This window comes from Drosophila rhopaloa, unplaced genomic scaffold (assembly GCF_018152115.1).
Source record: "Drosophila rhopaloa isolate 14029-0021.01 unplaced genomic scaffold, ASM1815211v1 contig_160, whole genome shotgun sequence".
Taxonomy (NCBI): domain Eukaryota; kingdom Metazoa; phylum Arthropoda; class Insecta; order Diptera; family Drosophilidae; genus Drosophila; species Drosophila rhopaloa.
Window position 1 is genome coordinate 434,323 of NW_025335040.1, and position 15,694 is coordinate 450,016.

At 36.3% G+C, this 15,694-nt stretch overlaps 1 protein-coding gene across 1 annotated transcript; it reads left to right on the top strand.

Moving 5' to 3' along the window:
- The first annotated feature begins 8,893 nt into the window (after positions 1-8,893).
- LOC123037358 (probable serine/threonine-protein kinase fhkE) lies at positions 8,894-9,610 on the top strand. The gene has a single exon (XM_044457499.1). It carries the CDS (start codon positions 8,894-8,896, stop codon positions 9,608-9,610), a length of 717 nt encoding a protein of 238 aa, XP_044313434.1.
- Positions 9,611-15,694: the final 6,084 nt, after the last annotated feature.

Genomic DNA, 15,694 nt, shown 5'->3' on the forward strand with positions numbered 1-15,694 from the left:
GATGCACTTTCCCATGGAAGATACTTCACTGATCTCTGAGAGGAGAGACCGAATTTTGGGTAATTTAAAAATCTGCGCAATCTTTATTTTCATAACAACTTCCTCGAGTTTGTTCCTCATATCTTTCGTTACCATTAAAATATGGAACTCTAATTCGTTCAATACCTCATCATATCTACTTTCGGTGACATTGGTCATATTTCCCTGTTTTAAGCCTAACTAACTTCTCCCAATAAAAAATATGTTTCCCAATCCTATTTTCAAATGTATTCACCTTATAATTTGAATATCCTCAAATGTATCTTTTAGATATTTCTTGCTCTATCGCTGAATCTTACTATGACATTCACTTTTTATCGGACTTGTCAGTTTCGGATAATAAATTGTCGATTTTTAATTTAATTTTATTAAAAATGTACATCATTGCTCATAGTGGTTCTTTATGAAGTAGTCATGTTCGATTACTCCAATTTAAACTAGAGCTTTATGATTTTTTACACACTCGGCTTTAAGCTCATCAAATTTCTTAAGATAATCGAATGTTAAGCATCAGAGTACTTCTAGAGCTTTACTGGCGTTTGTTATTTCTACCTGTTTATTTGTTATTTAACCAGTTTAAATAGTATTGGTAAAAATTACTACAAATAGTTGTTTGCTTCTTAATAACTAGCTATGAGAAAACGACCGATTTCTATTTAAATTTTTAGCTATGTAGACAGCCTCAGAGAATTTCACTAAAAAATATGCATGACCAATTTGACAAAGAAAATGTTTTAATAAAATGTATCTACTTATAAGCAAATTGAGTAAAAATGTTCACAAAACGATATTATGATCACAACCTCAGATTGGAAAGAGCACATAAGTATTTTAAAAGAAGTTTTCACCAGATTAGTTGAAAAAAACTAGAATTAAGTGTGAGTTCTTGCACAGACAAGTTCAATATCTTGGTTATACAGTATAAAAAGAAGAAAGAAAGAATAAAAGCACTTAAGGGGGAATATACCTTTTTTTGTCGAAAAAAATAGGAAAGTTTGGATTTTTTTATGTATGTAACTATTGTTTTTATTAAATGAATGATTATATTTTCTGAAAGTTTAGATTGTTGACAATGTTTATGCAAAAATTTTTGAAAAAATATTTAATTGTTTTAAAGGTGTGGCTGTTTCCCTTAAACGCCCTTTTTTTAAGAGCCTTGCGGTGATAATTCCCCAGGACGAATGGGTCAACTGATACCGAAAAAATAAAAATATTTCATTAGTTTAAAGTAGTATCCTGTAGTTGAACGAACGTTTTAAAAAATTTTTTTTTTTGTGCATACGGGAACGTTTAATGCAAAAAATGACGTTTTTGGACGCAAAAATTCTTACAAAACTATTTTTTTCGGCGAAATAAAAATTTGTACATGAAAAAACGATCGTTCAAGTACTAATAAAATTCATTACGAACATTTAAAAAAAAATTTGAAGAAAATCGGTTCAGTAGTTTTTCGCCAATCCATATCACCGCAAAGTCATTTTTAAAAAAAACCATTTCGAGATGGGTTTAAGAGGGGACAAGGCGCGCGGCTAGGAGCGCTGTAACTTTTTTTCTACAGCTCAAATTTCTATGAAAATTTTGGGAAATATTCTCAAGAAGTTGTTCTTTAAGATAAAGCAAAAAAAAAAATTTCAATTTTTTGAAAATGAAAAAGGTATATACCCCCTTAACGAATTCCCGTTCAAAAAAATGTATATTATGCGCAACAATTTATTGGTGTGTGTTCAAAGGTTTACACTCGGTGAGGTAATCATTTTATTTGAACAAAACTCTACTTGAATCTAGATTAAAAAAAATGGTGGAAGCCCTTGTTTTAACACTTTATGACCTCAAAGATGAAAAATTCTGCAAAGTGACTCAAGCTCAATAAGAGATCTTTTATTTATAGATATAAGGGTAAGCATTTCAAAGTGGGCAACGGAACTGCGGATTTATGATCTTGAATCTCACCATCGAGCTGGGAAAAAAAGGTTTCTTAATAAAAAATGCACTTAAAGATTATTCAGTATTAACTCATTTGCTGAATTCCAAAACCTTTACGAATAATAATTAAACAAGAAAGGAAAGAACTTCGGATGCAGAATACTCTGTAAATTATATTCTCCAAAATTATTCATATGATGCATTCTTAATACTCATAAAAATCCCAACTTCCTAACTTTAAAAACACCAAAGTTATGGCCTTTCCAATCGTTCAGTTATATGGCAGCTATACGATATAGTCGGCCGATCCTTATGAAGTTTGGTAGGTCAGATTGATTGGCCAAAAAAACCCATAGAAAATCCCAACTTCCTAACTTAACAAACACCAAAGTTATGGCATTTCCAATCGTTCAGTTATATGGCAGCTATAGGATATAGTCGGCCGATCCTAATGAAATTTGGTTGGTCGGATTGATTGGCCAAATATAAAACCCATAGAAAATCCCAACTTCCTAACTTTACAAACACTAAAGTTATAGCATTTCCGATCAATCAGTTATATTGCAGCTATAGGATATAGTCGGCCGATCCTAATGAAATTTGGTTGGTCGGATTGATTGGCCAAATATAAAACCCATAGAAAATCCCAACTTCCCAACTTTACAAACACCAAAGTTATTGCATTTCCGATCAATCAGTTATATGTCAGCTATGGGATATAGTCGGCCGATCCCGACCGTTCCGACACATATACTGCTTGCAAAGGAAAGAAGGGTGTGTGCAAAGTTTCAATTCGATAGCTTTAAAACTGAGAGACTAGTTTGCGTAGAAACAGACAGACGCACAGACGGACTGACGGCTATATCAACTTAGGAGGTGATCCTGATCAAGATATATAGATATATATATATATATGTACTTTATAGGGTCGGAGATGTCTCCTTCACTGCGTTGCATACTTTTGACCAAAATTATAATACCCTCTGCAAGGGTATAAAAACGGGGCGCACAGCTAAAGGTTGCCGACTTTTCAGAACTACAAAGTTCGGTCTGGGGGTGCTTCTATTTGCTCCTAAAGTGCTCCTCTCGCTGCACTGCTAATACAATATTTTAATTTACCCGCAATAAAAATTATAACGATTTTAATACTGTGACACAATGTATTTTGTAGTAATGTAATATAATTGTTTTACTTAGTGCTTATAAGTGAATTATAGAGAAATAGTGCACAAATATATGTATGATCATAATTCTCTATAATTCACTTATAAGCACTAAGTAAAACAATTATATTGCAATTATATAAGTAATACATACGCGAGCTGCAGTTGTTTTCCTAGCGAGAACAGCTAGAGATTTCAATAGTTTAAGGGGTTATCCGGGTCTTGACATTCAAAAAATTCATTTTTTTCAAACTTTTTGATATAATAGTACAAAGTGTCAGGAATGTTATCCGAAAATTTCAAGTCGATCGAAGCAAAACTGTAGGAATGGGAGAAATTTAAAGCCCAGCATACGAATGAGTCACAACTGGCAATTCGGGCTCTGGCGTCGAGCAGATGCGGCACTTTAAACGTAATTTACGTAAAAATTACACTTTTTATGAAAAGCGCTACAAAAAATTAAATTTTTAATTTAAAAAAAATGGCTCGTAGAGGACAAGCCAGACACATACACTATCAGAATAACTTTGGTTTTTTGATTCCAGATAAAAATTGACAGAGATATTTTGCCTACCGCAAGGACACAATTTTTTATGTGGTCTGCCTCAACGGCTCAATTTTTTAAATTTTTGGTTCAAATTTTTACACAATGTTGGTCAAACCTTAAACATTAGTATACCATAAATATAATTTGTGAAATTATTGTAAGATCTTTTAAAAAAATTCACCAAAATAGGCTTTTTTTCGTGCTTCAAGACCCGGATAACCCCTTAAGTAATGCAAATATTAATTTTTATTAAACTTATTATTTATTTTTATAAACATATACATATTCTTCTTAGTCTGACATATTTAAAACTGTATTAACTTTATTTTAGATTAGAATGAATTAATATTTTATTCCTTTTCAATGTAATAAAAACTAGAAAATAATCAAAAAACTTTATATACTTCTGCAGCTTTTCTCCAAAACTATTCATATGATGCATTCTTAATACTCATAAAAATCTTTAAAAACACCAAAGTTTTGGCATTTCCAATCGTTCTATTATATGACAGCTGTAGGATATAGTCGGCCGAATCTTATGAAATTGATTGGAAAATCTCAAGAGAGAGACTAGTTCGCGTAGAAACAGACAGACGGATGGAGGGACGGACGGACAGGTGGACATGCTTATATCAACTCAGGAGGCGATCCTGATCAAGAATATATATACTTTATAGGGTCGGAGATGTCTCCTTCACTGCGTTGCACACGTTTGAGCAAAATTATAATACCCTCTGCGAGGGTATAAAAACGATTAAGTTCTGATGTATTCGCTAAAAACAAAGAAGTTTTAAGACTATATCTTGAAGTATATCAATATACCAAAGACCAATATAATCACTAAGATGCGTAACGCCCATACATTGGTTTTGCAATATGCAGCTCGTTTTTTGGTGGCGACGAAAATTCCGCCCTCTCCGCTCGCACAAAGTTGAGAGCGTAAAAATCTAAAAATAGAATTGCACAAATAAGAAAGTGCGTATGTGTGCGTATTTGTTCGAGAAGACGATTTTCGTCCAGAAATCATTTCTGGACTAAGAAACTAATTGTGTGTCAACAGAACTTCTATGATTGAACAGGATGATTATTTAAATTTCATTTATGTATATATGGCAATGAAGCTTGATGTAAAACTTTTTTATATACCTTAAATATTAATATCTGCATATTTAATTCATAGTTTCGTTTTACATATTTAAATTAAAGCTTAAAACATAACTTTTAATACAAAACATATAAAACTGCTTGATTAAATTTTAAAATATTTCAATAAAGTTTAATATATTTGAATATACTATGATTGTTAAACAAAAACAAAGCGAAGTTTATTTAAATGTAATATATTTAAAGGATATTAAATTAAATATATGTCGCTTTATTTTTTATCCATGGCTGTTTTTATTAACTTTAAAATGGAAATATTAAATTTAATTTTTATTCAAATATATTAAATTTTTATCTAATGACTTAAAATATTTAAAGTAAATACGAATAACATCATATCTAATATTATCAACCTGCACTTAAATCTATTCTTATTTACTCAACCAGTTTTATATGTTTTGTGTTAAAAGGTATAATTAATTTAAATATATAAAACGAAAAATTTAATTTAATATTCAGATATTCATTTTTATTTATCCATCTTTTTTTTTGTATACCTAATAAATATTTAAAGCTCATATTATTATTTTATAAAAAGTTAAACTATTTATATAATATAATATTATATAATACGTATAATATAAAAATACCACATATTTTTTAATCCATATATTTAAAATTCAATATATATAAAAATATTCATCCTGTTCAATCGCAAAATTTCTGAGGCTCCTAAAAATCGTTCACAAGTCGTATGCTGAATACCCTAATGACAATTATTCCAATGTGAAGTCATGTATGAAATAAATTATGTTATTTTTTTATACTTATATATATTTGGTCATTACTAAAAAATAGTATACATTCGAATAATTAGTAAATAAAGTAAATATAAAGGCAATACAAAATAAGTATTTTTAATAATGTTATAATTTTAAAATAAAGAGTATACATTCGAATAATTAGTAAATAAAGTAAATATAAAGGCAATACAAAATAAGTATTTTTAATAATGTTATAATTTTAAAATAAAGAGTATAATTCGACAGCGCGCTGCAGCGAATTTCTTCGCTTGTGAATACATGTGCACACATACATTCGTCGACTGTCGCAGTATGCGTGCAAAGAGCGGCTGGCTTTTGAGCGCTCTCTCGCTGGCTTTTGGGCAGAGAGCGAAAAGCCAGTTGAAAAGCCAGCACATAAAATTCGTGTGCAAAAAAATCGTATGGCGTTACGCATCTTGGTGTTTATATTGGTCTTTGAATATACGTTATTTGGTATGATTTATTTTTCCAATTCGTTTCATCTATACGCTTTTAAACTCAGAGACTAGTTAGTTAACAAATAGATGGACGGACGACGGATGGACCGACGGACAGACGGACGTGATCTAGAAATATCTCCTGGACTACTTTGCTTTAAAAATGTACATGGGTTGTGCAGTAAATATATTTTTTTTTATTAAATTTTGTTTGTTTGATGATTATTTTATTTTGAAGTTTTTCCGGCTCGAGATGAATAATTGGAAAAAATTTTAAAACAAAAGTTTTTTAATTTTATTATACCTGTTACTCGTAGAGTAAAAGGGAATATTGTATTCGTGCGAAAGTATGTAACAGGTAGAAGGAAGCGTTTCCGACCCTATAAGTATATATATTCTTGTTCAGGATCACTAGCCGAGTCGATCTAGCCATGTCCGTCTGTCCGTCTGTCCGTCTGTCTGTCCGTATGAACGCTGAGATCTCGGAAACTATAAAAGCTAGAAGATTGGCATTTTGCATGTAGATTTAAGGAGTTCCTACGCAGCGCAAGTTTGTTTCAAAATGGTGCCACGCCCCCTCTGACGCCCACAAGCCACATGCTGTGGCCACAGTTTTGATGATATTGTGAAAATTTAAATTGATATGTATTTGTTTCGTCAATAAATATCGATTGGCCTAATAAAAGTTTGCCATGCCCACTCTAACGCCCAAAAACACATTAAACGCTTAAGCCTGGCTAGCGTCTACATTCCCGCCTTTCATGGCGCCATCCAACGGATGACTTTGGAACAGCTGGCCAAGGTTCTCAACAGAGTCAACGTTAATTCTCGATAAGGATTTCTATTAAAGGAAATTGCGATGGCTTTCATTTGTCAATACCGAACTATATCCCAAGAACTATGCAAATCAAATCTAGTTAGCCAAATTGGAGGTCTGAGTAAAACAATGGCGTATGTGTGTATATATGTAAGCATATACATATGTATGTATTTACATTGTACACAGTTGCAATTGCCCGGCAAAGATAACTCCTTTCAAAGAAAGCTATTCGCTATACCCGTTACTCGTGTTGTGCAAACATGTGTTTAGCCAATATAAGTATGTATGTTTAATATTTCTAGTCAATTTATTGCACTCAAAAACATAAACATAAACACAGATGCTGGTGCAGGACAAAAGCTGCCTGCGCTAAAGCAGCGCTGGTGCTGATGCTAGTGCTGTAAAGCTGCCAGCACTAAGAGATCGCCGAATTCAAATTGATAATTTGAACTTTTTGTCCTTTTTTCCTGTGGTCACTATAATTCACATTATGTTAAAAAAAAAAAAAAAAAAAAAAAAACACAAGAAGGCATATTTATATTAAGTTGTTTAGCTGAGTAACGGGTATCTAATAGTCGAGGCACTCGACTATAGCGTTCTCTCTTGTTATACCCTTGCAGAGGGTATTATAATTTTGGTCAAAAGTGTGCAACGCAGTGAAGGAGACATCTCCGACCCTATAAAGTATATATATTCTTGATCAGGATCACCTCCTGAGTTGATATAGCCATGTCCGTCTGTCCGTCTGTCTGTTTCTACGCAAACTAGTCTCTCAGTTTTAAAGCTATCGAGTTCAACTTCGGCTCCGCCCGAAGTTAGCTTTCCTTTCTTGTTTTTTATTTTTTTCTCCAAAATATTTCCGTTGCACTTCGGCAACCGTCTTCAGGGATAAGAATTACATAAATTTAGACAATGAAAAACCAAATTTTTAAATTATTACACTTACATAATTTCACACGTCTGCACAGTCGGGCGTGGAGATTAATACTAGTTTTAATTTAAGTAAGTATTTCTCAGTTTTCGCTGCATTGCTGCAAAATTTTTGGTGAAGATTCAATGGACAAGTCCACCTTCGTGGCAAAACAATTTGTTTTTGTAAGACAGGCAGCTAAAGCTGCAGTGACTGTGCTCAGACGCCCCACTCTGGTGTATCGCGAAAACAAGTGAAACAAAAATCAAAAGGTAACAGTTACAATTTGTTAATCTTGCAAATTACCGCTACTTCGAATTCAATTTCTAACATAAACTTAATAAAAATAAAATAAAAGCTACGACTACGAATATGGCTAGATCGACTCTCCTGGTGATGCTGATCAAGAATATATATACCTTAACTTTTGACTGAAATTATAAAACGCTCTGCAAGGGTATAAAAAGACAAAAGCTGACGTCGAGTGCATCGACTATGAGATACCAGATACTTAGCTAACCAATTTCAAAAAAAATATGCACCGGATTCCGAACATTTTAGGCACAAACTGAGATCTAGCGGCATATATAAATTTTTATTTCAAATGTTGCAAGTTTTCAGCTACCCATGTGGCATGCAATTGTTTCTTAATCAACAACCAAAAAGTGATCTCCAACGTACACTGTTGAGCGTCGATCGTGCTTTCTTGGAGTGCAGACGCGTTTTATTTTTGCATTGCTGCGAAATTCTTGGTGAAGATTCTATGGACAAGTCCATCTTCGTGGCAAAACAATTTATTTTTGTAAGCCAGGCAGCAAAAGCTGCAGTGACAGTGATCAGACGCCCCGCTCTGGTGAATCGCGAAAACAAGTGAAACAAAAACAAAAGACAACAGTTACAATTTGTTAACCCTGCAAATTAAATCAATTTCTAACATAAACTTAATAAAAATAAAATAAAAAAAAAGACATCCGTTCCCCGTATTTGAGCCCGGTACCTGGTTCCTCCTGGCTGCAAGGTGCACACCTTGCTCGCTGGGCTACGAATACTTCTGTGTAACCTACTCTAAGTGGGTTTGTGTACTGAAAGTCGGAAAAGTAGTGCCAGGCACTGCACGGTTTCCAATATGCCTACATTGTCGGACTCCGAATCCCAATTTGACATTCATTCTACGGTGGCTAAGACACAAAATACTATGACTAATGCTCTAAATTCCTCATTACAACAATTTAGCAGCATTTATAAAACCAGCTCCATCACCACCCCACCTTTAATATCCCAAGACATTGAACCCAAGCTGGAAGCCATAGCTGGTGACGATGAAGATTGGTGGACCCCAAGTAATAACAAACGCCTTCCAGAATCCAGGTCTCCCAGTTCTGCTAATAAAATGGAGAGAAATTCGAATAGTCCCAAAACGACTGAATCCGCCAACCGATTTGCTGAGCTTTCGGACATGGACACAACCGAAGAAAATATAAAATCCTACCAAACAACCAGACAGTTGAGGAACAACCCTGATCAGGCCAGTACCAGCACCGCCTTAGGTCATGGTAGCTGCAGCAACAACAACAACGTCGAACGCTGCATCAGTCAATACAACAATGTAGTCAACAACAATATTAGCAATACTACAAACAATAATATCTACAACCATAGCAAAGACAACATTACCAAACACCCACCCAATCACAAGCCACCGCCAATTGTTATTAATAACTGCGAGAATCTGAACGGGCTTATCCGATTCACAGATAAAATCGTTCATCCGTCTAAATACTCCATAAAATGCCTTTCCAACAATTCCGTTTCAATCCTTACTGCAGATTCAGACACCGTATAGAGCTATCAGTAAATCCTTGATTTCAAAAAAGGTCCCGTTCCACTTTTAGCAGCTTAAGGAGGACAGATCTTATCGCGTGGTTATTCGAGGTGTTCATCACTCCACTCCGGATGAATCATAACTTTGTGAGATGTGGTCAGAAACATGCCATATAGGCCTGCGAACGAGATATTCATCCTGTTAAATGTGTAAACTGTGGTGAAAGTCACACAGCAAATTATAAGGGCTATGTTGTCTACCAGCAGACAGTAAGACATCGAAAAAATCTTCCATCGCAGGGAAACGCTCGATCTGACGCTTCGATCTGATGTCGTGTGAGCCTTGCCATGTCACTATTGGTCATTCTCGACAGCAAACTCAACAGGGTGGCTGACCCCAGTTGCAGCAACCTGCGAACCAGAACTAATTCCCTCCGATGGGAACAAGCCTAACCAGCTACATAAACAGCCACAAACCATACAGACGACAGCTCTTGACCAACAACAATACCCAGAGACCCCAACGAAATCTCCAGCAATTCCAAAACGATCAGCAATGGAAACGACAAGATCAAATGTATTTACAATCTGATGAAAAACTGTCTGACCTCGTTGCTCGGTTTGACACAGTGCTCCAGATGATGATGTCAATGATGTTCCTTATAACCAACCTCTTACCCCAAATAGCGCCACGATCTGCACAAGCAGTCACTGGTCTCCACTCTGCCTTTCCAGCTCAAGTCAAATTTGACTCAAAACCGGTGTGAGGAACGGCTTTTTGTAAAGCAATTCACTTCTGCTCTAAATCACACTATCAGCTAAGGGGATATGACGTTCATCTGTCACACCATCCTGCTGATCGCGGAGGATCAGCAATTATCATCAAATCGTGCCTTAAATATTACCAATTCTTATATGTGGACCACCAAACGGCTCAGTGTGTTGCGGTCAAAGTCAAAACTGACCAAGGGAAAGTAGTCATTGCGTCTATATATTGTCCACCAAATTCTTAGCTCACAACTAATCACTATGGGGATCTTCTAAATGAGCTTGGACCAAATTTAATAATTGTAGGGATCTGGAATGCCCACCATCGTCTCTGGGGATCACGTAACTCTATAAACAGGGGCAGAACTCTAGCGGATATTATTCTCACATCCCACATGCAGGTACTTGATACTGGAGGGGCTACAATATTACCCATACAGCCAACGCATGCCTTCAGCCATAGACTTTGCCATCTACACAGGAATTCGTTCTGATTTTCTAACCATCACTGAAATTCTTGAACTGAGTTCGGTCCACATTCCAGTACAGAGTTTCCGCTTATAAGCTTTCCCGCAAGACGTGCTTCCTGCCCCAGAATGCAAATATACCAAAGTTTCAGCAAGCGATTAACGTTTTAGTTAACCTGAATATGCGCCTGAACACTCCTGATGACATCGACGATGCTACTGAAATATTTGTGCGAAATATTAACATCGCTGCTGAGTCATCAACCTGCGGACAAAGACCAAACAACGCATCTGATCCACCTCATACTCTTTTAAGCCTGAGGTCCTGAATCTGGTGAGGTTTAAAAGAACATTGCGTCGTAGATTTATGCGTTCTCGAGACCCTGCTCACAAAAGAGAATATCATTGTGCTGAGGACAATCTTAAGAAACTTCTGACGCTGGGCGCGCACAAATCGATATGAAAATAAAAAGACTAAAAAAGTTAAATGAAAAGAACGTTAAATTCTAATTCAAACTAAGAACGCGCGCGCGCCAACGATCGCCCGAGTTAACTTAAGTAGGTTCTTCAAATAGTGTCCCGGGGTATAACCCGACCAAATAAATTGATTGTAGTTGATTGTTTCGAGTTGAAAATCAGAATGAATTCTTTATTTTATAATTCTTTGTTCAAAGCTTAGTGTTTACGTACAATGTGCTGACCTAGCTAAATGGATTTGTAATTGGACCGGATGCATATATGGGGCTTGGATTCAGCAGTGGCCGCGATGTTTGTTTGGTTGGCAACTTAGTTGTCAATAAAGTGTTTGGTTTCCAGCCGCTTGTCAACCGGAGGGGTTTAGGTGGGGGACCGCCGAGGGGAAGTGCTGAGGCGGTAACTGTGTTTGGTTTCTAGCTGCTTGTCAACCGGTAACTCCTCCCCCCTCAGACTGAACCACCGACCACAGTGGAGCGAGGGTTGGTGTGAAAGTGACAGGTGGAGTAATGGTTGGTGCGAAATTAGCAGGTGGGGCGACTGGTGTGAAAATGGTCGTTGGAAAAACAAGCCACGGCCAATACTATTATAAGTATCACAGACAACATGGTGTATGTCGTTGTCGTGTGTATTGTTGCTCCCATTTGTATCCTATTGATCCTTAATTTCGTTTCCAGATCTTCCATTTTCATCTCATGGATTCCCAATTCTTGGGTTGTTCTGTTCTTCTTCATGGTTGGAATTTGTGGTATCTCTAGTTTTAGTTTTGCCATACCAAGTTTCTCTATCGCCTCATATTGGACGTTGTTTACCATGGCTCTGCACTCGCTAAATGGGATTATTTCTGACCCATTCAGGGTTCTGTTCTGTCCACAGTCCGTTTGCAGTTTTACGTTTTCTCCGTTGAAAATTGCGATGTAGCCCTCCTCTGGTTCGAAGATCCTGGTTACGAGTCCGGCATCCCTCGTTTCATAATCCGCTTCCTTTCCGCTAATCAGACTTTTAAGACATTCTTCATTAATTTGATTTACAATCTTATCATTCTTACAAATATACAAATTCCTTATCTTCTGACTTTTATCTTTATAATAGTACATTTCTTCTTTATTGTTTACTACATATTCTGGTGCAATTATGAATTCTGTTTTATTCATTGGTAAGGGTACCATTCTCTGTAAGTAGTACTCCCCTTTTTTAAACATTGGTAATCTTATCGAGAAAATTGTATCTGTGATATTCATAATTGTTCTTAGCTCTAAAAACTCATACATATGTTCCTCTGATACGATCTGTATTCCTTGCTCCTCCAATTCTTTTATGCATTTAGCTGTTTCTTGTTTATCATAAATAAATTTTGAGATTAGCCCAATCTTTGCTAATAATAAACTTTCGGCTATTCATTCAAATTTAGCCCTAGCATATCTATTGTTATCGCAATTCTATATATATATTCTATCCTATAAATCCGCTTGTCTTCCTCTATGAACGTCTGGCTGATTCCATTTTTGTAATTATTAATAAATGTCGTTATTCGACTTTGCTCATCGTTTATATATTTCGTCAGGTTCTTAAACATTATCGTGATTTTAGCTCATGTCCTCTCTTGTGAATTCAAATTCTCCTTCAATCTCCTTTCCTCTTCTTGCATTTTTATTATCTCTTCTTCTAGCCTTTCTGCGTCTTCCGCGTCTAAGTTCCCTGTTATGGATTTAACTACAGATCCTAATCCATTGATTAGTCCCCTTGCTTTCCTCTTCCTGGGGCATATTGCCTCTAATCTGTTCTTGATCATCTGTAATTTGTTTTGCAAAACCTTAACAAGGTCCCTTGTTTCCGTGTTTTCAACTACTTCTGTGAGTGTTCGTTCTAACTGTTCTATTGCCTCTTGATATTCTTGTAATTTTACTATGTGTACTAATGTTTTATGAGTTTGAATTATCTTCGCAGCGCCTAGATTTATTTTCGCTAGTGGTTCTTCTCTTAGCAATGGCCGGATCTCGAGTTTCCTTTCTGCGGCCATGCTCCTTGACCACCTGTAATTATTGTTCATTTGGTTTGGTTAGTCTTCTGATTTTTTCTTTATGGATTTTTTGTGGTTTAGTAGAGGTTAGTGTGAGACCGTTGTATTCTATCACCTTGTGCTTTGAAAAACGAGGAGTTAATTTATCCCTCCTGTTTTCTTTCCTAAATATAATGTCTCCTGGTTGTACTGTGTCCGGGCTTTGCCTGTCAACATTCGCCGCCTCTATTCTTTTGTTCTTTTCTTGCTGAACCTTTCTTTTATTCTTGGATAAAGTTCTGCTTGAAACGCTTTAATCTTCTGTAAATAATCGTGTTCGTTGTTAAAAGACACGTTATTTAGGAAGTTATGCGTTCTTCCTGTGAACAACTCCTGCGGTGTTAGTTTCGTCGCTGAATGAATGTCATTATTATAAGTTATAAATGCCTCATCCAGGACTTCCTCATGCTTGATTTCAAGTTTCTTTTTCCTTTTTGTCTCATTTATTAATCTATATATTTCTGTGATCGTCGAGTGCAGTCTCTCGACTGTAGAATTGCTCGATGATTGCTGGAAGGATGTCGTATGTAGCTCTAATTCGTACTGCCTACAAAAGTCCTTGAACAAGTTAGAAGAAAATTCTACTCCTTGGTCACAGACTGTCTTTTTAGGCACCCCGAATAAGGCCATGAAACTTTTTACTGCCTTAACAATATTTACGCTTTCTTTTGCTGGGATTGTTAGTCCCCAAGCGTATCTAGAGAATTTGTCAATTATGGTTAGCACACTTTTCTTGTTTACGAAATACAAGTCAATGTGCACTATTTAAATAGGTCTCTCTGGTGTCTCTGTAAGGCTGTATTTGATCTTGTTTGGTTTCCTATCGTACTTCTGTATTTGACAACTGTCACAATTATTAATTGTTTGGGTAATTGTCTGTTTCATGTGTGCGAAAAACACCCTCCTTTTCAGGTGTGCTAATGTTTCATCTATTCCCCTATGATTAGACCTTTCATGGTAGTCTTTGATGACCTGTTCCTGTTCACTCTTTTCCGTTATATCCGGCAACAAAACTGTACATCTTATTGCCCTATATAACTTACTATAAGCGAAATACTTGCAATATGCTTCTTGGATTGTTATCACCAAGTTGTCTGGAATCAGGAGTGCTACCGTTCTTTTAGGTTTCAGGATTTCTTTTAACTTACGGCCAACTGTTTCCTCATCAAAATTGTTATCTGTCCAAATTATTCTCAACTTATTCCTGAACGGAATTTGTTTCTGTATTCCCGCTACTCTACCTTCCTGTATGACCACCTGGATGTTATACTCGTGTAGTGGTTTTTCCGATATAGGGAATCCTAACTGGAGATCTTCTCCAGCAGAGTGGATTGTCTCTCCATTGGTCGCCATCTCTGAGGCATCCTCCAGTACATTGAGCTCTGGTTGAATTCTGCTCAGTGCGTCAGCCACTACATTCAGAGAACCCTTCTTATATACGATCTCGTAATCGTACTCCAACACTTGGAGTCTCCATCTCACAAGTTTTGAATCGGGTTCTTTGACGCTCATTAGCCATGTTAATGGCCAATGGTCAGTGACTATCTTGAACTTTGTGCTGAATACGTAATGTCTAAAATGCTTAATCGCCCATATAATGGCGAGCATTTCCTTTTTTCTTGTGGCATAGTTCACTTCTGATCCTGACAGGGTTCTGCTAGCGTATGCTATTGGTCTGTCCGTTCCCAAATTTCCCTGGGATAGGACGGCGCCAATAGCATAATTACTTGCATCTGTGGTGAGTATGAAAGGTTTATCGAAGTCAGGAAACTGCAAGATTGTATCATTGCACAGTAAGGTCTTGCATACCTCAAATGCGTCCTTGTATTCTTGGTCTATCTGCACAGCCTTTTTCCCTTTCAACTGTTTTGTCAAAGTCTTTGTTATAGCCGCGAAATCTCTTATGAACTTCCTATAGTACCCCAACAGACCTAGGAACGATTTTATCTTTTTATTGATTCGATCTTTCCTGGGTTCGGTCTGATCCCTTGTTGGGTTACTACGTGTCCTAAGTATTCTACCTCCTTCCTTAAAAACTCTGTCTTGTCTAATTGTAACTTGAAGTTTGCCTCCGCAAGCTTCTTGAAGACTTTTTCCAAATCCGTTTCGTGTTCTTGTAGGGATGTCGAGTACACCATGATGTCGTCCATATATATAAGACAACATTTTCCTAGCAACTCTCCGAAAATATTGTTCATTAACCTTTGAAAGGTTGCTGGGGCATTATTTAGCCTGAACGGCATTCGGACATACTCAAAGTGTCCCCCTTCCGCCGAGAAAGCAGTTTTCGGAATGTCTTCTTCTTTCACTTCGATATGGTGATATCCACTCGCCAGAT

Bases quoted from the DNA above. Each gene is read 5' to 3' on its own strand.
- LOC123037358 (XM_044457499.1), top strand. From the start codon at position 8,894: ATGCCTACATTGTCGGACTCCGAATCCCAATTTGACATTCATTCTACG.